Consider the following 26,628-nt stretch of genomic DNA (forward strand, 5'->3'; position numbering starts at 1 on the left):
GCAGGCAAGCTGGACCCACAGGCATGTCTTCGCCCTAGGGCTTTGGTCTTCAAGGGAGTGGCCCCACCCACTTTCCAAGGCTGTTTTCTCAACTCAAGCTATCCAGTGTCTGTTTCACAAAACCTGACCTCCTGGGCCGGCTAGCAACGCCACCCCTGACTATCCGAGCTGGTTCTTTTTCCATCTGTCCTGAAACCAGCCAGACAGAAAGGAGACCATTAGTACTACAAAAAGACAAGGGAAGAAATCTCTGCCTTCAAGTCATGTGGGCACTGGCTGCAGGACTGGGGGGAACCCAGGCTAAAGAGAGACATGTTCTCATTAAGCAATATACTTTAATATTAATTGTTCATATTATACAATGTATTCAAGAAACATGGTGTCTTGGCTCACCAAGGGCATGGGGCTCTGAGCAGAGCAAGACCACAGGCACCGGAGTCAAAGACTGGCTCTGGACACCATTGTGGGAGCCTAGGTCAGGCTGCAGCACAAAGGGAGGGCTGAGATAGTGAGAAGCCAGGAAGAAGGAAGAAGCCAGCACCACCACGTGGCTCTGTTGGCAGCCAACAGGTACAAAAGCAGTTTCCACAAGCAGATGAGGCTGCCCAGGGCACCGCGGAACTGCAGGGCCCGCCCCTCTCCCACTGAGAGTCCAAACGGGGTCAGGAGCTGGCAGGCCCCAGGTCCCCTCAGTTGACAGAGTTGTGCTGTAGGACTTGCTGAGGGGCAAAGAGTTTCCTGACCGCCGAGGCCTCTCCGGGCTGTCCCAGCACCGGGCAGTTTTCTTTGTTGTCTGGCCCAGCCCGCTGGGGGGACTTCTTGAAGTAGCACAGGCGGCACACAGAGTGGTACTTGTCGGCTCCGCCGATTACCTCCACCTGGTGGGGGGGAGGATGCATGAGGGCGGGGCCTCCGAAGCCCACGCCCGCCCCGCTCCCTGGGTAGAAACATACGGAGGTACCTCTTTCTCCAGGCCCAGCCTCTTGGTGTAGGCAGCTTCTCGGAAGCACTCCATACACACGGCCGTCAACTTCACCACACTCTCGGCCAGGGGCACCAGGTTCAAGATGCTACCAAAAGCCTACACACAGGACAGCAGGTGTGTTTGGACATGTAGCCAGGCGCTTCCCTTTCCTGCCTGTGTTCACATGTGCATGTGGGTAGAGGCCAGAGAGCGACCTTAGGTGCTGTCCTCCAGCACTGCCCACCTTGGTGGGTTTTTGTTTTGTTTGGCAACAGGGTCTCTTGCTGGCTTGGAGCTTGCCCTGTAGGCTAGGCTGGCTTGCTAGGTAGCTAAGATCTGCCAGTCCCTGCCTCCCACTGACGGGTAATAATGTATACTACCATGCCCAGCATTTAAAAAAAAAAAGTTCTGAGGACTGAAGGCAGGCGCGAGTGCTCTACAAGGCAAACACATTACAGCCAGAGCTCACCCTAGCCCTAACACTTCTCTCTTTCTTGTTTTTTTTGAGGCAGGGTTCCTCTGCATAGCCTTGGCTGTCTTGGACATGCTTTGTAGGCCAGGCTGGCCTCGAACTCATAATGATCCTCCTGCCTCTGCCTCCCGAGTGCTGAGATTACTCGTGTGCGCCACCACGCCCGGTCCCCAACACTTCTCTTTTACACCCTATGATTCAGGCTATAGCATCCTGACCCTGCTTTTGGAGCCACGCCCTCCTGCGCTCTGCACCGTGGCGGTTCAGAGCGTCCTCCAGCCAATACTTCTGTTTTGAGCACTCCTGGGGAGACCTGTGCACTGCCTCATGCTCCTCAGGAACCCCACCCCACTCCCAGGCCTGAGTCAGGCACCTTACCTTCCTCTGGAAGGTTCCGTCCAGCGCTGCCACAATCACTGTCTTGCCCATATTGGCCATCAGCTCACAGAAGTCCACAATGTCAGGGAACTGGGAAAGTTGGCAGAAGAAGTGAGCTACCCGAGCGAGGGCCTCATGGAGACCCTGGTGGATCTGAGCACAAAGATCAGCCCAGAGCCAGAGACCAGGCCACGCCGCTCTTCCTGTGAAATACCCCGCCCGCAGGCCTGCTGCTACCCAGGCTTGCCAGCACCTGACAGGAGAGAGGCTAGGTCAACCCGTGGGTCACGACCTCCCAGGGGGTCACATCTCAGATATCTACACTACTGATTCATAACAGTAGCAAAATTACAGTTAGGAAGTAGCAATGAAAAAAAATTTATGGTTGTAGCATCAGGAAGGTTGAGAACCACCAGGCTAGATCTTTCCCTCACAGTTCTTTGAAGGCACTGGCCCTGCCAACACTTTTCTTAAAGCCCATGCTGAGTGCTATTAGAGTGGTCTTAGAGGCTTTTTTTTTTTTAATGGGTCTCTCTGTGTAGCCTTGGCTGTCCTAAACTCACTTTGTAGACCAGGCTGGCCTCAAACTCAGCAATCCGACTGCCTCTGCCTCCCAAATGCTGGGATTAAAGTGTGCACCACCACAACCAGGCAACAACTCATTTTTAAAGTGGACTTTCAGAGAGGGCTGGGGATGGTCAGCAGGAAAGAGTGTGGGACATTTTCCTTAATAGTTCATCTTGTTTGTTTCTCTCTTTGCTTTGGAGACAGGGTCTTACTTACCTGGCCTGGAACTTGCTATGCAGACCAGGTTAGCCTTGAACTCAGAGATCTATTTGCCTCTGCCCCTCAAGTTCTAAGATCAGAGGCAAGTGCTGCTAAGCCTGGCTTTTCCACCCCGTTTTTGAGACTGGTCTCTCACTAGGTGCCTGGACAGTGAGCTCCAGGGACCTGCCTGCCTCTGCCTCCCAAGCACTGGGACTTGGGACACGGGGCTATACTCAGTGATTAACACGGACCCTAGGGACTGAGACTCAGGTGCTCATGCTTGTAGACCCAGGGCTTATCAACAGAATTGTCTCGTTGGCCCATCCTTTGTTTCTTCTTTTTGATTGGTTGTCACTGTATAATGGTCCTGCCTCAGCCTTCAGAGTGCTGAGCTTACAGGCCTGCCACTGTGCCTGGCTCTTCGTCCTCCTCCCTCCCTCCCTAGCCCCTCCCAGGTGAGCTGGAAGCTCCAGTTTTGTCCTCGGATCCAGAATGCCACAGTCAAAGGGCAGGAACTTGGACCGGATGTGATTGGTCCCTGGACCTAGCCATTCCCACAATAGTCACAGCATGTGACATGGCCAGCTCTATAAAAACACACGTGTATAATTAGAAGCGTCCAGGCTGGGCTGGCACTCACCAGAGTCCTGGCACTGGCTGAAAGTAATCTCTTTGGTCAACACCAGGCACGGCACCCTGGCTACCATGAATAAAGACCCCTCTCCAGTCATTTCTGAACATCCATCTCTGTCAGAAGGAGCCAGACAGGGCCCTTCCTCAGCAAAGCCAGGCTCCAGTCCTCCCACAAGGACGCAAGAGGGCCCCTTCCCTCTCTGAGAGTCCCACTGGCCCATGACTGGTGTCTGCCCCGCAGCAGGTTTTAGAACCCATGATATGGCCCATGCAGGGCATTCCCAGTGGTCTCTGCTTCAAAGATGCTGATGTGGCAAACTTCCTTTTTCTAGTATGTTCCTATTGTGCCTGTCATTACTTGTGTCAAACAGAAACAAAGTTCTTTTTTCTTTTTCTTTTCCCCAAGACAGGGTTTCTCTGTGTAGCCTTGGCTATCCTAGACTCATTTTGTAGACCAGGCTGGCCTCGAACTCACAGCAATCTGACTGCCTCTGCCTCCTGAGTGCAGAAGCAAAGTTCTTTCTTGCATGCATAGCTTCTTCTTCTGCTAAGGAGCCTGTGGGCCCTGGTGCTGGCAAATGAACACACGGGAGGCTCCAGATCCTCAGCTGTGCCTTCAGGGCCCTAAACAACCCTCTACCCACTGTCCAAGGCAAGGACACAGGAAGGGACAGAGGTCCCTTTCTTCTGCAATGGGGAGATCCTAGCATGGAAGCCCATGACTAATCCCGGCACTCAGGAGTTCTAATCCAGCCCAAACCACACAGACAGACCCTGTACCCCAAATCAAAATATCTACTAAATGAATTCGTCATAAGGAGCTTGGAATACAAATAAATCTCTCCTTTAGGTTAGGATGGGGAATGGGGCTAGGAAAACTGGTAGGCTAGTGCTAGACCTGGATACGAGACTATTAAGCAAGAAGAGCTAAGAAAGGAAGGTGGTGCCTAAGGAGGCTGGCTGGGCCTGGGGAAACACCAGGAGCCGTAGCAGGCGGCCTGAGGAGAGGAGAGGAGCTGACTCTACCAAGTCAACGTCTGTACAGCCATTGTGCTGAGGACAAAACAGATCTGCCATGCCCAGGTGGATAATGCCAACAGCTGGCACGCATATCTCACAGGGAGTCACCCAGTCAGCCTCACTGTGGGAATGAAATTGAGAGCCGTCACAGCACGGTGAGGAAAGGCTGCCCGGGGGCATCAGAGCTAAAGCTGCCTCGTTGTGTCAGGGTAGGGATGGGGGGGGCAGGCGTGTACGTGGAGCAGACGGGACCCCTTTCTTTATAAATCCAACCAGCTCGGCTCCTGCCAGGGCACAGTGGGAGAGTAGTGGACAGTCAGAGAGCCATAGCAAATTCCAGCCTGCAAGGTCAGCAAGTGACCTTGCTTCTGGCCCAAACCCCAGGCCACCCAGGGCCACCATTCAGCTTTGTGAGTAAGCCACTTGGAGCCACGGGACAGTGAGAAATTCTTTTCTTTCTCTTTTTTTTTTTTTTTGAGACAGCGGTTCTCTGTGTAGCCATGGCTGTCCTGGACTCACTTTGTAGACCAGTCTGGGCTCCCAAGTGCTGGGATTAAAGGCGTGCACAACCACGCCCAGTGAGAAATTATTTTCTATTGAGTAGTTTATTATGTTGCCACAGGTTACATGCAATATATTTAGAATCATGTATATGTGCCTATAAGGGTATGTGCATGTACTTGCACATATGTGTGTACATGCGGGCTACCCACACAGGCTAGAAGAAATGCTCTGAGCTGGAGTTATAGGCAGTTATGAACTGCCCAGTGTGGGTGCTGGAAATTAAATCAGGGTCATCTGCAAACTAAGCAAGTGCTATTAACACCTGAGTCTTCTTGTCAGCCCACCTGTCTGTTCTCAAATGTGTATCATTACATATGATGCATGGGGCCGGGGGCTCATGTGTGCTGCAGCACATGTGTGGTGGTCAGAGAACAGCTCTGTGGAGGTGGCTCTCTGCTTTGACCCTTTCATGGGTTCTAGGGACGGAATTCAGGTTGCCAGGCTGTGCTGCAAACTCCTGCACCCACTGAGCCCTCTCACTGGCCCGATTTATTTATTTTTTATTTTTCAAGACAAGAGTTTCTCTGTGTAGCCTTGGCTGTCCTGGACTCCCTTGTAGGCCAGGCTGGCCTTGAACTCACAGCAATCCACCTGCCTCCCGAGTGCTGGGATTAAAGGTGTGTGCCACCACCCCTGGCGCCATCAACAAGTATTTTTTAAAACTTCCATGGTGTTACGTTTTGGAGTGCGGTACACACATTAGGCCTCTGTTCTTGCTCTTCCTCGTGGACTGGAGACAGCCTTAAATTGGCAAGGAGGTAAGCGTGGCCAGACGCTTGTTCGCAGGCCCTCATGGAGCTCTCAGGCTGACTCCAAACAGGTTATATAGACAAGAATACTTTGAAGTGATCCCACCTCCATCTCCAGTGCTAGATTTACAGGGACACCCAGTTCATGCAGCCCTGCTCAGGCCCTCACAGAGGGGCATCTAGTGTCCTTCAGGAGTAACCTCCAGAACATGGGAGGGAAATTAAGACCAGAAAGGACAATTCCCACCCCAGTCAGAGGGTGTCCTGGAAAAAACCGGAAATGCAGCAGGCTAGAGAGGAGGAGAGCAAGAGTTTTTCAGAAAAATAATAGAAAGATAAAGCCAGGTGGTGGCAGGACACACCTTTAATCCCAGCAGTCAGGAGGCAGTTCAAGATCAGCCTAATCTACAGAACAAGTTCCAGGACAGCCAGGGCCACGCAGAGAAACTGTCTCGAACCCACATCCCCCACCACCAAGAAGATTAAGCCAAGGCTGGCACCCTCGCTCCCCACTCCATACCCTCCCCACCCCACCCCCACATGACAGCAGTAGGCACACGGGTAGTGCAGACAAGTGAACTTCCCGACCTCCCCAGAAGATGGACCAGCAGTATGAGAGGGGTCCTGACCCATGAGTTGGGGGTTATGCTTTAAGCCAACTTACAAACTGCCCTTCATCGATGCCAATGACAGCGACACTCAGGGCCTCCTGGGTCACATCCCGGAGCAGGCAGGCTGGCAACGCATCCATGGTGCTCCTGGGAAAAAGAGGCCAGAAGATGAGCAAGGCAGGGTGAGGCGCTACCGTGGTTTGGCAGAGCAGCCTGTGGTGTTGTATCAGTTCCTCAGGGGGAGCGATAGGGAATAAAGGGCCTCGTTTAGAAAACCAGTTAATAGAGGTTACCTCTGGCGACTGAAAATTAACACTCTGCCTCTAAGCTCAACAAAGACTCCAAAGTTCTCGGTTCAACACTTACTTTTTTTTTGGGGGGGGGGGGGGGGGGAGACAGGCTTTGTCTTATAGTCCTGGCCTCACTACATTGACCAGGCTGGCCTCATCCGCCTGCCTCTGCCTACCAAATGCTAGAATGAATGGTGTGGGCCACGATATTCCGCAAAAGTCTAAAACCAGGTGTGTAGTAGCAGTTTTTCTGCATGTATGTATGTGTCATGTGTATGTCTGGTGCCCTCAGAGGTCAGAAGAGGGTGTTAGAGCCTCTGGAGCACGAGTCACCGATGGTTGTGAGCCACCAAGTGGGTGCTGGAAAATGAACCTGGGTCCTTGGTAAGAGCAAGTGCTCTTAGCCACTGAGCCACCTCTCCAGCCCACAAAAGCCAGAGTCCAGCTCCCAGGAAGCTATAACATGCCTGTGAGCAGCAACTGGGAAGTGGGGTGTCCTGTTCTGTATCTGGAACGGCAGGTGGGCTTGGAAGCCAGACAGCAGAGCGTGACCCTGCTCCCCTCCATCCAGGTCAAGGGGCTCTCCACATCATGCAGCTATCTGCTGGCAGAGCCAGGACGTGGAGTCCCTGCTCACAGACTGCTTCCCAGCAAGGAGGAACCCCACCCCAGGCCGCTGAAGGCCACTTTGGATACGCTCCAGGACCGTTAATGGATGCCAGGAACCCGCCCTCTCTGGTCTCTAAGGAGGGGAATGCAGGGCTGGATCCAGCGCCTTTTGCCTCACATCTGCCTCACTTTCAGAAACAAACTCAGAAAAAGCAGTTTCCCAAAACAGACAAGCAGTGTGCAGTGGTATTCCTACAGTTAAGCAGTTCCAGCCGGCGTGGTGGCGCACGCCTTAATCCCAGCACTCTGGAGGCAGAGGCAGGTGAATCTCTTTGAGTTCAAGGCCAGCCTGCTTGCTCTATAGAGTGAGTCCAGGACAGCCAAGGCCACACAGAGGAAACCTTGTCTTGAATAAGCAAAAAAAAAAGCCCAACCTGACCAATGAGTTTGGAACCCAGAACTCACAAACCAAGGCTGTCTCCAAACTCATGTGTGTAGGCACATGTGTGCACATGTGCAACCTGACCCCCCCCCCAAGCCCCCAAAAAGAGCTAATACAATATTCATGCTTTAATCCTCTCTTCTGTGCCCTAGCAGAGCCGAGCGGAGGGAGGGCAAGCTGGCTGTGGCCCAGGCCAGACACGGTGCCACCCTGCCACCGCCTCTGCTTTCATCCTCCTGGACACACCTCGGTTACAGACTCGGAGAAGTGAAGATCTCAGCAGGGTCTGGCAGCAAGCATGGCTTGAATTCCAGACCCAATTCCAAGCCCTGAACATTCTCCACTTCCTGTTCTGTTTCAAAAACCTTGCCCTACTCCAGGCTGCTCAGGCCCTGGGGTGCAGCTCCAGCCTGCGCTTAGGCTTGGCCGCAGGAAGGCGTGCCCACACCCCACCAAACCCCAGTCACTGATCTCCCACCCTTTGGCTGCAGACCGGAAGTGTCCAGCGCTAGGGCTGGAATGGTGATGACCACCTGACGGCAGGGAGCCAACGGGGCGGGGAGGAGGGGGGGGACACCTGTGTGGTCAATCAAGATGGCTGCAGCCTCTACCCAAGGAGCGCCCAGCTTCTGCCAGCCTTAGTGGGCACCCGTGCCTTAAGGGGTTTCCACAGGACAGGGGCAGGGGGCAGGACTAACCGATCATGTGTGGAGAAGTTGTTGCTATAGCGCGTGTCTTTGGCGTACTTGATGATGAGGCACTTGTTCTGCGCGATCTGGAAGCGCCGGACTCGCCTCATCAGTTCCGTGCTGCAAAAGTCACCAGGGCAGGTGAGGCCAACCCCCCCCCCCACCCCCCCCTCCAACCCCCGAGGAAAAGGCGGGTGGCCACCACCACCTAGCGGCCGGTAGCCCAAACCGCACCCATTAATCAAGGCTTACCCCCAGCTGTTGGGAACAAACTACAGTTTTCTGAATGAACTTCACTCACAAAGCCTTTTAGAGAGGTGCCAAAGGACTTGTTTCTGGGCCCCAGATCTCGAGCTGCACTCTCAGAACAAGGGACAAAACTGAGGTGACATCAGGCCATTTAAGAATAGTAGGGGTGCCTGGAGTGTTGGTGCACCCCTTTCATGGCAGCACTTGGGAGACAGAGTCAAGCGGATTTCTAAGAGTTCGAGACCAGCCTGGGCCACACTGAAAGACGCTGAGTCAAAAGCAAAACAAAACAAACAAATAAATAAATAAACCCAAAATAAAACAAATAAACCCTGAGCAGTGGGACTCTCAGAGGTCAGACCCTCACCTCAGAGGAAATCTGGCTCCGTGGCTTCAGGAGAGCTCGAATTGGGAATGCATGAGGACACTATGGCGGAAGGGGGGTCCACACCGCCCACTCCCCAGCGGGCACGTGTGGTAGCCCTGTGGGCTCTGGGGTGTGTGAGCTGGGGGCTTCAGTTGTACCCCGATGTGATCCGCCTCCGAAGATAGGAATTCTCGGGGAGAAGAGGCTTGGGCGGGAGGGAGGCAAGAATCCAGGAACCAAGAATTTAGGCGGGAAAGCGTCTGGCTGGGTTTCCGGCGTAGTCAGAGACCTCCGGGAAGAGGGAGAGGCGGGAGAGAAGCGCCCACGGGAGGCCCACCCGCCCGGAGGCCCGGTCTTTACCTTTTTCCTGAGAACATGGGTCCGAGGATCACCTAGGAGAGAGGTCACCTTAGACTTGCCCCTCACGAGCGCGCACCCCGCACCAGCCTCCATCCCGACCCCCGCGGACCAGACCCCGCACCTGGATCTGCCCCCGGGTCTTGCTGGGGGAGCCGGGCAGCACGGTGGGCAGATTGATGCAACTCATGGCGGCTGTGCAAACTTTAGCTCCTCCGGAGTCTGTAGGGATAGGAGCGTTGGCTACTTCGCGCGCCTTTCCCTTTTAATTTTACCCCTCTTCTTTGCACGCCAACCAATCAGAAGCCAGGGCGTGACCGGGACCAGCCCCGTCTGGGGCCGTCCCCCGCCCCCAGGTCCCGGTGAAAAGCCAGGAGCACAGCTTTCTCCTCCAGACCCTTCCATGGCGCTCCCTTCTGCGCTTTCCGCGGGCGAGGCGCCCTGGAAGACCTTGTCTGCAGAGGTAGGTGTGGTGCAGCCGCCCTGAGCCCTGACTGGAATTTTAGGAAGGCACTAGCCCACCCCTTCCGGCGCCCGTGTGCGGGATTTCCAAGCCCTGAGCGCCACGTTTCTTCACTGTCACGTTGCAGAGCAGATTTAGCCTGTTAGCCTGGTTGTGAAAACAGACAGTGAAAACTGAAATTCGACAGAAATAAAGGGTTTGGACCATATTCTGAGGTCTATGTTTATAATAAGTAAAATCTGAAAGATGAAAGGCTGGGGGGCGGGGGGGCGGGTCCCTGCTATGAGTCCCTAAGCAAGGCAAACACCTTCAGGGACAGACAATTTTGAGCATCTTCGGAATTTTCACTTAATTTCTGCTAAAATCCTTATGGCTCTAGCCGAGCGTGGTGGTGCACGCCTTTAATCCCAGCACTTGGGAGGTAGAGGCAGGTGGGTCGCTGTGAGTTCAAGGCCAGCCTGGACTACAAAGGGAGTCTAGGACAGCCAAGGCTAACACAGAGAAACTTGTCTCGAAAAACTTAAAAAAAAAAATCCTTGTGGCAAACATTGAGCATGCCCAGAAGCATTCCTTGCATTCAGGAGTTGCTCACTCTGCCATGCGTGGTTGCAAGGGTTACCAACAGCACACACAAAGCACGACAACACTTTACGGCACTTGCTGTATTTACTAGTCCATTCCGGTTTCTTGACTGCTTAGCTTGTATTAATTAAACAAGGTCTTTGTTTTGGCCACAGGCAGACACTGCTTAGAATCTGTTGAGAGTTAGGGGCACTGTGTGGTCGGACCTCTTCTCACAACAATCGGCAGGGAGGTGCGCACACCTGTAGTCCCAGCACTGGGAGGCAGAGGCAGGCAGGTCTTTTGAGTTTGAGGCCAGCCTGGTCTACAGAACGAGTTCCAGGACAGCCAGGGCTACACAAAGAAACCCTATCTGGAAAAATCAAAACCAAACAAAAAACTGCCAGTCATAAATCCTACTAGTAAAAAACTACAATGGTAGCAAGGGGCTGGAGAGACGGCTTAGCCAGTGAGCACACACTGCGCCTCCAGAGGACCCGAGCTGGATCCTCAGCACCCACAGCAGACAGCTCACGGCCTCAGCTCCAGAAGATGCTCTGACGGACTACGGGAACACACATTAAAAAAAAAAAAAAAAAAAGATTTTGGTACACGTCTATAATCCCGGCACTTGGGCAGCTACATAGTTTTTCAAGAGACTGTCTCAAGAAAACAAAACAGCAAAAAGGTAACAGTGGTCAGGGGCCCAAGTGCAGCCTAGTGTCCAGCAGGGGTCCACCTGAATAACAGGGTTCTAAGCCAGGCCTGGTGGCGCACACCTTTAATTCCAGCGCTTGGGAGGCACAGGCAGGCAGGTCGCTGTGAGTTCAAGGCCAGCCTGGTCTACAAAAGCGAGTCCAGGGCAGCCAGGGCTGTTACACAGAGAAACCCTGTCTCGAAAAACTTAAAAAAAAAAAAAAAAAAAGAGAGGGCTCTATAGCTCTGAATACATCTGACCTGGACTACATTGAACAGGAGGAGGTAATGGTGTTTGGGCAGTTTACCTTGCTTCTCCTACACACCTCCTCCCTTTTCACCCCATAAGGCGGCTGGTGCCCCCACTAGACTAATGAGGAGACTGAGACTAGAGACAGCAGGAAAGTGATGAAGGTTGTGGAGCCGGTCTGCAGGACTCCTGTGTTGGAGGCCTAGAGCCCTTTACTGTAATCTGTCTCCTTCTTACTCTGTAGCCCTGGCTACCCAGCAACTTGCTGTGTTCTACATGCGCTGCCCTCAGAGTTGCGCCAAGCCTCCTGCCTCTGCCTGCAGAGTGCTGGGACTACAGCTGTGCATAGCCCAGCCTCAGCTGCTTAGCCTCCCCACCCCCTTCCCCCTCCCCTCCCCCCTCCCCCTCCCCCTCCCCCATCTCCCCCACCCCCACTCTGTGCTGTAGCCAGCAGGCGGAGCAGCATTCGCAAAGGACCTTTGACTTCTTCACCTCTGTCCAGTGACCCAGTTCTTCCCTGTGATTGGAATTCTGTCCTCCCAGGAAACCTCAGGCCATGGCCTTGATCCCTAGTGACCACAGAGCTGTCTGTTTCCCTGTGGTTCCCGTTTCTGTAGGAATGGGCCCCCCCTACCTCCCCTGTGTACCCACTCTCACCTCTCCCCCATGCCATTACCTTTAACTGAACACGTCTACAAACGTCATCGCTCATTAAGGCTGCTAGTTGGTTAAAGGCTGCCACTGGAGCAGCCCTTCACCACAAGTCTGAGGGCACAAATCTGTGTCCCCCTGAAATACCTAGTTGGGGACGGCTAGTGGAGGGAGTGGGGCGTGGAGTGTCCTGGAGAGGGTCTTCTGAGGGCCGAGAGGGAGAGTCTCACAGAGCTGTCCTGCCCACAGGAGCTGGAGAAGCACTACTCGCCCAGCAGATGGGTCATCCGCACGAAAGCAGAGGACGTCGTCAGGACCTTCGTGCAGATAGGGAGCCGCGGTACTGTGGACACTGGACAGTTATCGCGATGGGGGAGGGGCTGCACCCCTAAGTGGAGGGGCACTTCTCTTATGTCAGGGTAACCTTCTGCTGGAGTTGGAGGTGGGAATGTAGCTGGAGGCAGCAGAGGCTTGCGGTGGGGGCCTCAAGTGAGATACCCAGGCTGCCGTGATGGTTGGCCCAGGGCTTCCCAGCTCTAAAGCCGTGGTTCTCCATGTGTGGGTCACGACCCCTTGCGGGTGGAATGACCTTTTCACAGGGGTTGCCTAAGACCTTCAGAAATGTCAAATATTTGCATTACGATTCATAACAGCAGCAAAATTAGTTATGAAGAAGCAGTGAAAATAAATTTATGGTTGAGGTGGGGTCACCGCAACTTGAGGAACCTTATTAAAGGGTTGCAGAGTTAGGAGGGTTGAGGACCACTACTCTAAGGGGACATGCTATGGTTGGCACGGAAATGTGAACCGAAGATAGAAAAGAAAGCAGAATATTGTTTGTTTGTTTGTTTGTTTGTTTGAGACAGAGTCTCTCTGTGTAGCCTTGGCTGTCCTGGACTCACTTTGTAGACCAAGCTGGCCTCAAACTTACAGAGATCCACTTGCCTCTGCCTCTCAAGTGCTGGGATTAAAGGCGTGTGCCACCATGCCTGGCTCTTCGAGACAGGATTTCTCTGTGTAGCCTTGGCTGTCCCAGAAGTCACTCTGTAGACCAGGCTGGCCTCGAACTCAGAGATCTGCCTGCTTCTGCTGGGCTCGCCGGTGCCAATCACTATGCCGGATCATATTGTTGCTACGTATAGAAAGCCACTAAGGGGGTGCAGAAGCTGCATGATGGGTGTGGCCCTGGCCCAGCGTGCACAGAGCCCTGGGTTCAGCTCTCAGTGTGCCGTCAAGCCTGGCACGGTCACCATGCCCCTAAGTCTAGCTCCAGAGAGACAGAGCAGAAGTCCAAGGTCATCCTCAGTTATGTAGTAAATTCCAAGCCAGACTGGGATACATGAGCCATGACTAGAAAGAGAGAGAGGGAGGGAGAAGGGAGATTAAGCTCTTGTGTTGTTTTCTTTAAAGCAATTAGAGCTTGGGACTGTGAGGTCTTCCCCCTGCCCCAGAGTGCTCTGCTGCTGTGGCTACAATCCGTGGAGGCATCCATGCTGCGTGGGAAGCAGCTTCCAAGAGGAAGTAGGCTGTGGAGGCAGCTGGCTGTGTGCTCAGAGGGGGACTTGAATGCTGGCCAACTGCCTGATCTCAGCCGACTGACCGAACAATCTGCGTTCTGTCTTGCTCCTTAGCCCCTTAGTGTGGGTTGGAGCTGTTTCTGGGGCTCTGAAGGGTCCTCACAGTGGCCATGTCAGTAAATATGTGGAGATGCGTGGGCTTGGAGAGAGTCCTTTTGCCTGTCTGGTCTGGAGGGGGAGGGAAGACAGCTCAGAGGGGACAGAAGTCACCAACAGCATAGGCCACTGCTCACTCAGTGGTCAGCTCTCAAATGCTAGCAGGGCTGTCCTGTCAGCGCAGCACCTCAGGCAGACCCTGCAAGGCCAGTGTGATCCAGGCAGTAAGCTCAAGGTGGCCAGGGCTGCGCAGTGACGCTGTGTGCTAGGAAGGCTTAGGCCTCAGCGGTCTTCCTGCTGTCTTCCCCTTTGTGCCTGTGCAGAGAGCACAGTCACCAACTGAGCCAAACCCCAGCCCCTAGCATTTGAAAAGATGACTTTTAAAAATTAATTATTAGTTTTTTATTGTGTGCAGTTATTTTTGTCGGGGGTGGGGGGGTGGGGGGGTGGGGTAGGGGGTGGGGTAGGGGGGGTGGGGGGGTTGGGGGGGACGTGCCTCGTGCATATGTTAAGAATAATTTAGTGAGTTAGAGGCCAGCATAGACTACATGACACCCAGTCTTAGAAACAAACAAAACCCGATGAAAACAAACAAGCTGCCAGGGGTGGGATGGGGGGGAGTGGTGGCGCACCTCTTTAATCCCAGCACTCAGGAAGCAAAGGCCACATTTGAAGCTGGGGGCGCTGCCAGGAGCTGACATGTCTCGCTGTCAAAGAATCTGTAAAATACTAAAACTTCTTTAAATGACATATTCTGTGGGTCTCGGAAGTATTTGAAGATTATCTACCTATTTATATTTGCGTAGAGCTTAATCATTATCTACCGATCCATAATAAATCTGAACAGGCAAACGTTTGTTTCTAGGTATTTGCTATCTCTTAGACCTAGGGTATATATTCCTGTAACAACCTAGGCTAACAACTGACAAGACCATGACTTTTTTTTTTTTTTTTTGGTTTTTCGAGACAGGGTCTCTCTGTGTAGCCTTGGCTGTCCTGGACTCACTTTGTAGACCAGGCTGGCCTCAAACTCACAGCGATCGGCCCGCCTCTGCCTCCCAAGTGCTGGGATTAAAGGCATGCGCCACCACGCCTGGCTCAAGACCATGACTTTGATTGACTGTTGACTTGCATTACTTAATTATCCTAAACAGTTTGTAATAGCAGCTTTTTTTACAAAAATTGGAACTAGCTGGGCCATGGTGGGGTACACTCTTAATTCCCAGAACTCAGGGAGGCAGAGGCAGGCAGATCATTGCGAGTTCTGGGGTTTGTGGGTGAATGTGTCTGGTTAGTAGAGGTTAACAGTACCAGGATACTTAGTCTTCATCTTCATGCAGTGGTACTGTGCCTCCTTTCTGTGCAGGAGCATGGAGGTCCTGTCACTATAAGGAAAACACAGTACTTAGTTATCCTATGGGCGGAGGAAGAACTTCTAGATATGATTAAAGGCCATTTGCTTTTGTTTCGTTTTGTTTTTGTTGTTTGTTTGTTTTTGGTTTTTCGAGACAGGGTTTCTTTGTGTAGCCTTGGCTGTCCTGGACTCACTTTGTAGACCAGGCTGGCCTCGAACTCACAGCAATCCTCCTGCCTCTGCCTCCCTAGTGCTGGGACTAAAGGCGTGCGCCACGCCCGGCCCAAAGGTCATTTGCTTAAGGCTAGGCTCTCCTTAGCATAGGTTGGACTATTCTAGGAATCTCCAGGTGTTTGCTGAACAGGTTCTGTCAGGAGAGGGTTGGGCCTGTAATCTTTCCCTGAGGGTTATGTGATGCTCCTTAGGGGATCTCGGGGTCCCCAGATCAGGAGAAGAACCTCATTTAGAAAGGGAGTCTCTCATAATAGACTGAGCTCTGTGGGCTATCCAGGTACGCCAGACTTGAACCTCTCCAGTAGCACCCCACATTTCTTACAGCCAGTCTGGATTTTATACCAAACTGTAGGACAATTTTTATTTATGCCACTTAAAAGACTGGCATAAGTCCTGAGCATTTTGTAGCGAACAAGATTTTTTGGCCCCAAAAAACAAAACCTGATTTTAAGCCTAGCGTAGTGGCACACACCTTTAATCCCAGCACTCACGAGGCAGGCTGATCTCTGTGAGTTTGAGGCCGGCCTGGTCTACAAAGCGAGTCCAGAACAGCAAGGCTACACAGAGAAACCCTGTCTTGAAAAACCAACCAACCAACCAAACAAACAAACAAACAAAAGATTTATTGACTATGCACAGCTGACGTTCTGGCTGGAGACATTTATATGTCCCAGTCAGTCTCAGCAGAGCTGTTCCCACGTGAAGGGAATCAGAAAGTTATGTCCTATTTGGTCTTCTGTGTGTGGCCAAGACTTTCAGGGGGCCTCAGAAGGCACTCAGCACTCAGAAGGCAGAGACAAATGGATCTCTGTGAGTTCAAGGCCAGCCTGGTCTACAAAGAAAACCCAGGAGAGCCAAGGCTACACAGAGTAACCCTGTCTCTAACCCCCCACACCCCCAATTTTTAAAGTCAATAAAGCATTATGTACTCTATCTCTGGGGCTCTTTGATACCCCTCTGTTTGCTAACTAACTCTTTCAAAGTACAATTGGATCTTTCTTTTGGTTTTTTTGAGACAGGGTTTCTCTTGTAGTCCTTGCTGTCCTAGACTCACTTTGTAGACCAACCTGGCCTCAAACTCTCAGAGATCCACCTGCCTCTGCCTCCCGAATGTGATTAAAGGAAAGGTGTGCGTCACCACACCAGGCAAAGATTGCATTCAAGGACTGAGTATGCAGTACGCTGGTAATATGTTTTATATTACAATATGTAAAAAATTGTTTACATATTTCATTTTATTAGAGACATATGCTGGAGCATTGTCAGTCTTCATTTGTATAGGTATACCCATAACTGCCATAACTTCTAATAAATGTGTAATAATAGAATCAGCCTTTTCAGAACTTAAGCCTGCTCCCACTAAAATAAACCCTCAAACTTGCTATTGCATTAAAATATTGCTCTTAAAATAAATAAATAGATAGATAAATAAATAAATAAATAAATAAATAAAATATTGCCCTTAATGATTGAGTTGTTAGAAGTCTGTCTATCTGTCTGTCTCCCTCTCTCTCCCCACCCCCTTCTTATAGTTTGTGTGTGACAGTCTTGTCGCATTTGCCCACAGGATGAGGTCAAGTTAGCCATCCCATTAACTAAGCAGAAACCACTTCACTCGTCTGAGTCCGTAGACCATCCCAAGGCTCCCTCAGAGCTGCCTCAGAGGCTGCATCATTGTGAGGAAAGGAGGAAATGGAAGAGGGCTGTAAACAGATGGTGTTGGCCGGGAAATGAGAAACATCTTCCTGACAACTCGGGAAACCTCCCTGCAGGGACAGAAGAGCAGGAAGCAGCTGTGGTGTTAGTTACCTTGCTGTTGAGACAGAGGCTGTGTGGACCAGGCTGGCCTCGAACTCACAGAGATCCTCCTGCCTCTGCCTCCCGAGTGCTGGGATCCCATGTGCCACCACGCCTGGCCACAACTATGTTCTTTAAAGATTTATTTTGTTTTACTTCTGTGTGTGAGGCTTTATTCAGTGGCTGTCTGAATTCCTTCTGGGATCTCTGGTTTGCAGAGCTGAGTGGCCGTGTGAGGGCTCAGGTGACCCACACACAAAAGCCAGGTTGGGAGACACTGGGTGTATCAGCAGCTTGGGCTTACCTGGGAGGTGCCCTGACTTGGGGCTTGGTGCAGTTCCTGCTCCCTATGGTTCAGGCATGCCTTGACTAATCACCTGTGCCTGTGTGCGTGTGCGTGTGAGTGTGTATTTGTATACATAGGTGGAATTTGATGATTGACAACAGATGCTCCCTGTTGGCTAATTAGCAACCTTTATAATTAGGATGGAGAAAACAAAGGTTTGCAAAACACTAGCATAATAAATAAATAAATAAATAATAATAATAACAATGTATTATCAATAATATTAATAACTAATGTTGTTAATTATTATTAATATATTGTTGTCTGGTATTCCCTGTGTAGCCAGGCCAGCCTTGAACTATCTGAATCCTTCTGCCTCCTAGTGACAAGCATGTCTACTCACTGACCCAGAAGTTACACTTCCTGTGGGTACTTGTTCCCAGGATCAACACAGGATGGACAAGGCTGTTGTCACCAGCATGGTTTGTGACACCCTGGGCATGGAAACAAGTCAGAGATTTTTTGAGAGTCCAGCCAAAGGCCTTTCCTCATCAGACACCAACCACTGGACCTGAGGGAGCGTGAACTGCTGTTGTTCAGGCCCTGGCTTGGGATGTGTTGTTATGGCAGCACAGGGTAACCCTTACAGGGCCGGGGATGGAGTGGTCACATGGGCTTCCTGTTGTGGCAGGTGCAGGACGGCTACTGGTGTTCAGGAGAAGCAGGGAGAGCAGGGAGGGCCATCACGGGGGTCTCAGTGCTGGGGGGAGAGGGCCCTGACGCAGGACAGGCTGTGGAGGGAGAGTGCTGAGCATCTGTTCCAGAGAGAGGACCCGAGGGCAGAGCAGCGGGGACACCGTGATGTGGCTGGTTGAAGGAATGACTGTGACCGTCTATGTGGGACCTGTATAACCTGTAGCCTTGCTCTTTACAGGAGGGAATCCTTGTTTGTTCGGTTGGCTTTTGTTTTTCAAGGCATGGTCTCTATGTAGCCCCAGCTCTGTTCTGGACTCGCTCTGGAGACCAGGCTGGCCTCCAACTCACAGAGATCCTCCTGCCTCAGCCTCCCTGGTGCTGACAGGTCACATCTGAATCTCTTCTGAATATTTTCCCTGGGGTCTTGGCTATGTGCAGTCTCTGCTGACTTCTGGGCCGTGAAGGTCTGTTTGCCCGTTGTCCTTTTCTAAGCGTGTGCCGCAGTCAGAGGAGATCATCTCCCTCCTTGCCTCATGCGGGCCCAGGGACTGAACTCAGGTCTTCAGGCTTGGTGGCAAGCCCCTTTACCAGCTGAGACGGGCTCCTATGGTGCTCCTCAAAGTCTGTTTTATGTTTAACATATCTGGAGCTGCCTTTGTGGTGGGAGGTAGGGTTCATTTCAATATTTAGGTGACCCAGCACCTTTTACTCAACAAAAGGGAGCCGCGCTGGTCAGGTAGCTTCCACATGGTACACAGTCTGACCTAGGCCAGAGGGGTCTCACACCCCAGAGCTGGGGTTACCTTTGAGCTGCTCAGTGTGGGGACTGGGAACAGAGTCCAATTCCCATGTGAGAGCAGCACCTGCTCTTAACTACTGAGCCTCCTCTCCAGCTCCAGTTTTTGTTAAAAATTATAAAATAAGTCTTTTTTTTTTTTTTTTTAAAGGCACTGTTTTAAGTCAGGCATGGTGGCACGTGCCTTTAATCCCAGCACTCAGGGAGGCAGAGGCTACTCACAGATAGATAGGTGGCGAGGAGGGTGATGCTGGGGAGCTGGCTCAGTTGATGGGGTGCCCACTGCCCAAACATGAGGACCTGAGTTCAGCCTTGGGTGGCAATCACACCCTCACCACACACACACACACACACACACACACACACACACACACACACACGATCTCCTGTAACTTGTCCCCAGAACTCATGCAGGAAGTAGAGAGTGAGCTCCCACTAGCTATCTTCTGACCTCCACCAGCAAGCCGTGACAGTTCACACCGTGACAGTTCACACCTTAACACATGCACACACAGACACACACGGAATGCGTGAGTAAAAAATGCAATTTAAAGCCAGGCGGTGGTGGCGCATGCTTTTAATCCCGGCACTTGGGAGGCAGAGGCAGGTGGATCACTGTGGGTTCAAGGCCAGCCTGTTCTACAAAACGAGTCCAGGACAGCCAAGGCTACATAGAGAAACTCTGTCTTGAAAAAAAAAAGTAATTTAAAAAAGAAAGCTTTTTCTAATGCTTAGATACGTGTGTGCTATCTGCTGGTGTATGTGATAAGACAACAGTAAAGGAGAGGCAGCCACAGGTCTGTAGGTGTCAGGGCTGGGGAAGCCTCCTGCTGGGAGCTGCCTCAGGGGACCACTTATCACTGAGGAGGGTGCTGTCTGGAACTTGCTGTTCCTGGGCTGAAGTGACAGGGCCTTATCTGCCTCTGCAGCCACTCAGAAGGCCCGGGCCACCAGGAGGAACCAGCTGGATGTCCCCTATGGAGACGGCGAAGGGGAGAAGATGGATATCTACTTTCCTGACAAGGATTCTAAGGGTGAGCCGAGCAGAGCTCATGGTCCCCCTCAGAGGCAGCCAGGTGTCCGGCTCACCAGCGCCACCTGCTTTCTGTTACAGCTTTTCCGCTCTTCGTGTTCTTTCATGGAGGATACTGGCAGAGTGGAAGGTGAGTCGGGATGTAGGAACTAGGGGAAAGCAAGAGTGACCTCTCACATCCGTGGGGCAGGAAGTCAGATTCGAGGGCTGCAGGACCGCTCTGCTCTGCCTGGGTGTCCCTCATCTTGTGGCGTGTCTCTAGCTCCTGCTTTCATCTTCACACGGTCACTGATGACTGTGTCCCAGAGCTTTCCTCATAAAGACGCCATCTTAGAGCCGGGCGCCATGGCGCACACGTGTAATCCCAGCACTCCCTGAGGCAGGGGCAGGCCAATCTCTGTGAGTCCCAGGCCAGCCTGGTCTACAAAGCGAGTACAGGACAGCCAAGGCTACACAGAGAAACCCTGTCTTGGGGGGGAAAAGACACCATCTTAGGGCTGGACATGTGGCTCGGGGTTCAGAGCACTAGCTATTCTTCCAGAGAATTTGAGCTTCGTTCCCAGAATTCTACAGCTTGGAGGATATGACACCCTATTCTGGCCTCCAGGGGAACTGCACTCGTGTGCACAGACACATGCACAAGACTTAAAAATAAGTAATGTTAGCCGAGTGTGGTGGTGCACACCTTTAATCCCAGCACTCGGGAGGCAGAGGCAGGTGGATCGCTGTGAGTTTGAGGCCAGCCTGGTCTACAAAATGAGTCTAGGACAGCCAAGGCTACACAGAGAAACTCTGTCTCGAACCACCCTCCAAAAAAAGTGATCTCTTTCTCTTTCATTCTTTCTTCTTGGGTTCCGAGACAGGGTTTCTCTGTGTAGCCTGGCTGCCCTAGAACTTTGTAGACCAGGCTGGCCTCGAACTCAGAGATCCACCTGCCTCTGCCTCCTCAGTGCTGGGATTAAAGGTATGTGCCACCACCTGGCAGTAAGTCATTTTTTTTTTTTTTGGGACAGGGTCTCTCTGTGTAGCCTTGGCTGTCCTGGACTCACTTTGTAGACCAGGCTGGCCTCGAACTCATAGCGATCTGCCTGCCTCTGCCTCCCGAGTGCTGGGATTAAAGGCGTGCGCCACCACGCCCGGCTCAGTAAGTCATTTTTAAAAGGCACTATCTTAGATTTAGAAATCCCTGTCCCTAACTAGATGATCTCAAGATTGTCAGTTTCAAGTTGGCAAGATGGCTCAGTGGGTAAAGGTGCCTGCCATGCAAGCCGGATGACCCGAGTTCAAACCCTGGAGCTCACGTAAAGGTGGAAGGAAAAAAACTAACTCTCCAACGTTGTCCTCTGACCTCCGCATGTGCTGTGACATTTGCACCACCCAACATGCACATTACGCGTACATGCATACACACTTTTATTTGTGAAAGAGTTTGTGTGTGTGTATGTGTGTGCACCACATACATGCAGTGCTCTCAAGGAGGCCAGAAGAGGGCATCAGCTATCCTGGCTGCCGTGTGGGTGCTGGGAACTGAACCCAGGTCCTCTGCCAGAGCAGCCAGTGCTCTTTACCACTGAGCCCTCTCTCCAGCCCCTCCCCTCAAATTCTCAATAGACCAAGTTTCTCTACAAGCCTTCAGAGACTCTGTTTCCATGTAAGACCATGCCCTGAGCTCTCGGGCAGAGGATTCGGACATGCGTTTTCAGGAGACAGTTCCGCTTTATACATCCACTGAAAATGTGGTCGACCAACTTGCTTGTCCAGAGGTGTCCGAGTGACCAATTACACAGGTTTGTTGGGACCAAAAGGACACTGAGGATTCAGTGCTTTGGAAAATAAGAACAGGGAAGCTGAGGCAGGAGGATTACTGCAAGTTTGAGGCCAACCCTGTCTTCAAAGACACAAAGCAAGACCTTGGGATGTAGCTAGGCCAGTACAATGCCTGTGGTCTGCACTAAACCCTTTGTTCCCCTGCTGGCACCGTGTACAGCTGAGTGTGATGCCAGCGCGTGCGCGCGCGCACACACACACACACACACACACACACACACACACACACACACTGCGTGCACACTGAATAGAGTCGATGTCCCTGAGTTGAGAAGCGGGTGTTTGGGATCTTGGACGACACCGCCGTTCTCCGCGCCTGTCATCGGATCCATCCGCCCTCCTGCACGCTCATCCCCCCCCACCCCCCCAGCTTACTCAGCTGCTGCATTTATCCCACTCTAAACTCTTCACTTTTCATCTTCAGCTCTCACAGCTTGCTAAGAGGGCACGTGGGTGTCTCCTTTTCCAAGGGAGGGAGCCACCTAGAGATAACAGTGCGTACTGAGGGCAGCCTGTTCTTTTCCCTCCCCACAGTGTGCACAAGTTGCCTCCATTTGTCACTTCTTTTTTTGTTTGTTTGTTTTTGTTTTTGTTTTTGAGACAGGGTTTCTCTGTGTAGCCTTGGCTGTCCTGGACTCACTTTGTAGACCAGGCTGACCTCGAACCCACAGCGATCCACCTGCCTCTGCCTCCCGAGTGCTGGGATTAAAGGTGTGCGCCACCATGCCCGGCCCCAGTTGTCACTTATTTATTTTTCGTTTTATGTTGTTTGGGTTTGGTGAGACTGGGTCTCCTGTAGCTGGGGCTAGCAGCGTCCTCCTCCCCCTCTTCCTCCTCTTCCTCGTCCTCCCCCTCCCCCCTCCTCCTCCTCCTATTATTACTGTTACCACCACTACTATTATATGTGTATAGGTGTGTGTGCATTTATGTATGTGCACCACATACGTGCCTGGTGCGTGCGCAGCTAAAGAACAACTGGAGTTACAGCTCTTTGTGAGCCTCCATGAGGGAGCTGAGGATGGAACCTTGGCCCTCGGGAAGAGCAGCCGGTGCTCGGAACCCATGAGCCCTCCTGCCCTCCCGCCCTCCCGTCCTCCTGCCCTCTTTGTCTTTCCACAGTAAAGATGACTCAGCCTTCATGGTGAACCCGCTGACAGCACAGGGGGTGGTCGTGGTGATAGCAGCTTACGACATTGCACCGAAAGGTACTAGAGGTGGGAGGGCCAAACAAAGCTCTGTGTGGATGGAGCCTGTGGTGGATCCTGACCCGGCTTTTTTGCTCTGTCCAGGCACGCTGGACCAGATGGTGGACCAGGTGACTCGCAGCGTTGTGTTTCTGCAGAGGCGATATCCAAGTAATGAGTAAGTGTCTCCAAAGACGCTCTTGGCAGACCGAGGAACGGGTAGGGTCTGTGGAGCTGGAAACAGCCTGGGACTTCTGATGCCTTAGGGGAGTAAACGTAATCCGCTCTGTGTCTGCCCCAGGGGAATCTACCTCTGTGGACATTCTGCAGGAGCCCACCTGGCCGCCATGGTGCTCCTGGCCAACTGGACCCAGCATGGTGTCACACCCAACCTCCAAGGTTTCTTTTGCTTGTCAAAACAGGAGTTCAGGTAGCCCAGGCTGAGCTACCTGTAAGGTTTCCATGGGTACGGGGCCTGGCCAGGCAGCTCTTACCCTCTCTGGACAGGTGGAGGGCAGAGCAGCTGATGGAAAGGCTGACATCTTGAGTGCTGACCTGGAGGCCCCAAACCCTTCTTGCCCTCTGCCCATGATCCTGGTCTTCTTCTTTGGCCTGGAGGGCGGGCAGGTCCATCTTGCTAGGCCTGGCCCCTGGCCTGAGCGCTTTCACCTTCACAGGCTTTCTCCTGGTGAGTGGGGTCTATGATCTGGAGCCCCTCATATCTACCTCCCAGAATGCACCTCTGCGCATGACTCTGTGAGTTGTCTGCCCCCACTCCCTGATCTCCAGCACCTACTGGAAGCCTGTCTCCCTCTGTCCTGACCTCTTCACTGTCCCTCCTCAGGGAAGATGCTCAGAGGAACAGTCCACAACGACGCTTGGAGGTGGCTCCAGCCCAGCCTGTGGCTCCAGCCTGCCCTGTTCTGGTGTTGGTGGGTCAGCATGACTCCCCAGAATTCCACCGGCAGTCCAGGGAGTTCTATGAGGTACTGCCCACATCTAGCTCATGGCCCCGGTGGAGTGTCAGGTGATCATATCTTTCTGGTTATTCTGCCTGAACGAGCCGGGCTTGGTGGTGCACACAGATAATCCCAGTTACCTCGGAGGCTGTGGCCAGAGGACCATGAGGTTGGCTTGTGAAGTGAGCTCAAGGCTAGCCTAAGGAACTTAGTAAGACCCTGTCTTAAACAGTGTTTTAAAAGAAAGGTTGGGGCCCAGTGGTGGTGGGGCACGCCTTTAATCCCAGCACTTGGGAGGCAGAGGCAGGCGGATCTCTGTGAGGCCATCCTGGTCTATGGAGTGAGTTCCAGGACAGCTAGAGTTGTTACACAGAGAAACCCTGTCTCAAAAAAACAAAAAAAAAAAAAAAGAAAGAAAGAAAGAAAGAAAAGAGAAAAAGGTTGGGGTGTACCTCAGTGGTAATGTACTCACTCGACGCATGAGCAAGGCCCTGGTGCAACCCCCAGGATTGTGATAAGTAGACATATTTTGTCTAACTGGACCTCAAGACAGTCATTTGCTCACTCAACAAATGCGTTCAACTGAACCCTCGGGACACCGAGACACCTCCGCATCCTTATTCTTTTTTTTTTTTTTTTTTTTTTTTTTAAATTTTACTTTATGTGCATTATTGTGAGGGTGTCAGATCCCTTGGAACTGGAGTTACAGACAGTTGTGAGCTGCCATGTGGTTGCTGGGAATTGAACCCAGGTCCTTTGGAAGAGGAGCCAATGCTCTTAACCACTGAGCCATCTCTCCATCCTTATTCTTGTGCCTACTCCCCCGCATTCCTATCCAGACACTGCTCCGAGGAGGATACAAGGCCTCTTTCCAGCAGCTGCATGGTGTGGATCACTTTGACATCATAGAGAATCTGGCCCAGGAGGATGACGCGCTCACTCAGGTGGGGCTCATCATCATGTCATCCTCTGCGTCCCCCAGCCCCAGCCCCACCCCGCCACCATCAGCCCTTCTGAATGGACAATGTGGGTAGATCCCATTGCCCTAACACAGAGGAAGGCTACGTGGACGGGCCGGCTTACCTGGGCAAACAGAAGGTTGGGGTCCTTGGCCCCTGACATAGGAGGCAAATGCACCCCAGGTTTCTGTAGCCCACTTTCTCCTCACAGTGGCATGGTTCTGCATCGAGGGAGCTAGACAAGGCCACGGGCAGGGCAGCCGGGGCAGAGGAGCAACATTGGCCTGTGTCCCGGTGCGGAAGTGAAAGCCGGCTAGTGTTTATTCTGAGACAGTGTCTCACTATGAGAGATATAAGCAGAAAACTGGTGCTATGAATCTGACAGGTATTATTTTTCTTTTTCAGCCGGGCATGGTGGCACTCACCTTTAATCCCAGCACTCTGGAGGCAGAGACAGGCAGATCTCTGTGAGTTCGAGGCCAGCCTGGTCTACAGAGTGAGTTCCAGGACAGCCAAGGCCACACAGAGAAACCCTGTCTGGGGGAAACAACTTTTTCTTTTGGAGGGGGCACCTGACTAGTTTGGTTTTATTTTGGGGTACCAGGAACTGAACCTGGGAGTGTATATGTGTGCGTGTGCGTGTATGTGTGTGTGTGTGTAGACCAGAAGTTGACATGAGGTATCTTCCTTAGTCATTCTCTCTCTTTTTTTTATTTTTTATTTATTTATTTATTTATTTATTTTTGGTTTTTCGAGACAGAGTCTCTCTGTGTAGCCTTGGCTGTCCTGGACTCGCTTTGTAGACCAGGCTGGCCTCGAACTCACAGCGATCCGCCTGCCTCTGCCTCCCAAGTGCTGGGATTAAAGGTGTGCGCCACCACGCCCGGCCCCTCTCTCTTTTTTTTAATTGTTGGTTTGGTTTGGTTTTGGTTTTGGTTTTTTTTTGTTTTGTTTTATTTTGTTTTGTTTTGTTTTGTTTTGTTTTTTGAGAAAAGGTTTCTCTGTGCAGCCCTGGCTGTCCTGGAACTCACTCTGTAGACTACACTGGCCTCTAACTCACAAAGCTCTGCCTACCTCTGCCTCAGAGAATGCTGGGATAAAAGGTGCGTGCGTGCCCGCCCAGAGACAGACAGACAGACAGACAGACAGACAGACAGACAGACACACACACACACACACACACACACACACACACACACACACACACACACACGCCCCACCCAACTACCCTCATTATTTTTAGACAGGGCTTCTCACTAAACCTGAAGCTTATAGACTGATTTTGGCCACGAACCAGGTTGCCATCCATTTTTGGGCTTTCCTGTCTTCTCTTCCTACTGCAGATCATTTTGAAAACAATCTTCCAGATGCTGTGAGGGCACCTGGTCCCCAGCTTATGTGCACCTCAGAGAGCCTCCAGAGAAGCAGTGACTGTTGCCCCTACCACTGGCTTGTCTGTCCACCTGGTACCTTCTCCCTGCTGTGAACACAGCCTCAGCGTCACCCTCCGCCCACCCAGATGGAGCTCCAGGGAAAGCCCTAGATTGGCACTGGGAGGTGCACACAGCCACCACCTGGCCATCTGGCCCCCTGCGTGCTTACAGGGTGTAGTGGTCAACTTCTGTCTTACTTTCTATGCCAGCTAGCAGTATCTGTGTCGACTGGCTGGGGCTGGGGCTGTAGCTCAGCGCTGAAGTTTTGCCTGTCTCCCACTATAAAAGAGGGTGGGGTTGGGAGAAGGAATGAAGGAAGAAAGAGAGGCCAACCAACCACCAGGAGCTGGAGCTCAGTGGTAGAATGCTTGGCCAACATGCATAGCATCCTGGGCTCAATCCCTGCTGTTAACAAGAAAAGAAAAATAAAGAACAAAAAGAGAGAGAGTTGCGTCCAGTGTGGTGGCTTACACCGGAATTCCCAATACTGAGGCAGGAGGATTGCTTGTGAGTTCAAAGCTGGCCTGGGCTACTTAGCAAGGCCCTGTCTCAAAAAAGGGGGGTGGGGTGCTGGTGAGATGGCTCAGCAGGTCAGACTGCCTGGTACCAAGCCT

The 26,628-nt window shown here is 52.1% G+C and overlaps 2 protein-coding genes across 3 annotated transcripts; one reads left to right on the top strand and one right to left on the bottom strand.

Moving 5' to 3' along the window:
• Positions 1-315: 315 nt before the first annotated feature.
• TK1 (thymidine kinase 1) lies at positions 316-9,417 on the bottom strand. Its single transcript, XM_084749023.1, has 7 exons — positions 9,287-9,417; positions 9,166-9,197; positions 8,199-8,309; positions 6,213-6,306; positions 1,815-1,904; positions 962-1,081; positions 316-878 (listed from the first exon to the last, which is right to left on the bottom strand). The coding sequence occupies exons 1-7, from the start codon at positions 9,350-9,352 to the stop codon at positions 690-692; spliced, it is 702 nt and encodes a 233-aa protein (XP_084605149.1). The 5' UTR covers positions 9,353-9,417; the 3' UTR covers positions 316-689.
• Positions 9,418-9,495: 78 nt separating this feature from the next.
• On the top strand, positions 9,496-26,462 carry AFMID (arylformamidase). Of its 2 annotated transcripts, XM_084749022.1 has the most exons (11): positions 9,496-9,625; positions 12,033-12,123; positions 19,549-19,653; positions 19,734-19,782; positions 22,599-22,684; positions 22,769-22,841; positions 22,965-23,062; positions 23,341-23,419; positions 23,508-23,649; positions 24,462-24,566; positions 25,925-26,462. In XM_084749022.1, the coding sequence occupies exons 1-11, from the start codon at positions 9,566-9,568 to the stop codon at positions 25,955-25,957; spliced, it is 921 nt and encodes a 306-aa protein (XP_084605148.1). In that variant the 5' UTR covers positions 9,496-9,565; the 3' UTR covers positions 25,958-26,462. The 2 variants fall into 2 exon arrangements, with proteins under 2 accessions (XP_084605148.1, XP_084605147.1); XM_084749021.1 differs by lacking the exon at positions 24,462-24,566.
• The last annotated feature ends 166 nt before the right edge of the window (positions 26,463-26,628 follow it).

The sequence above is a fragment of the Acomys minous genome (assembly GCF_964271855.1).
Source record: "Acomys minous genome assembly, chromosome: 12".
Taxonomy (NCBI): Eukaryota; Metazoa; Chordata; class Mammalia; order Rodentia; family Muridae; genus Acomys; species Acomys minous.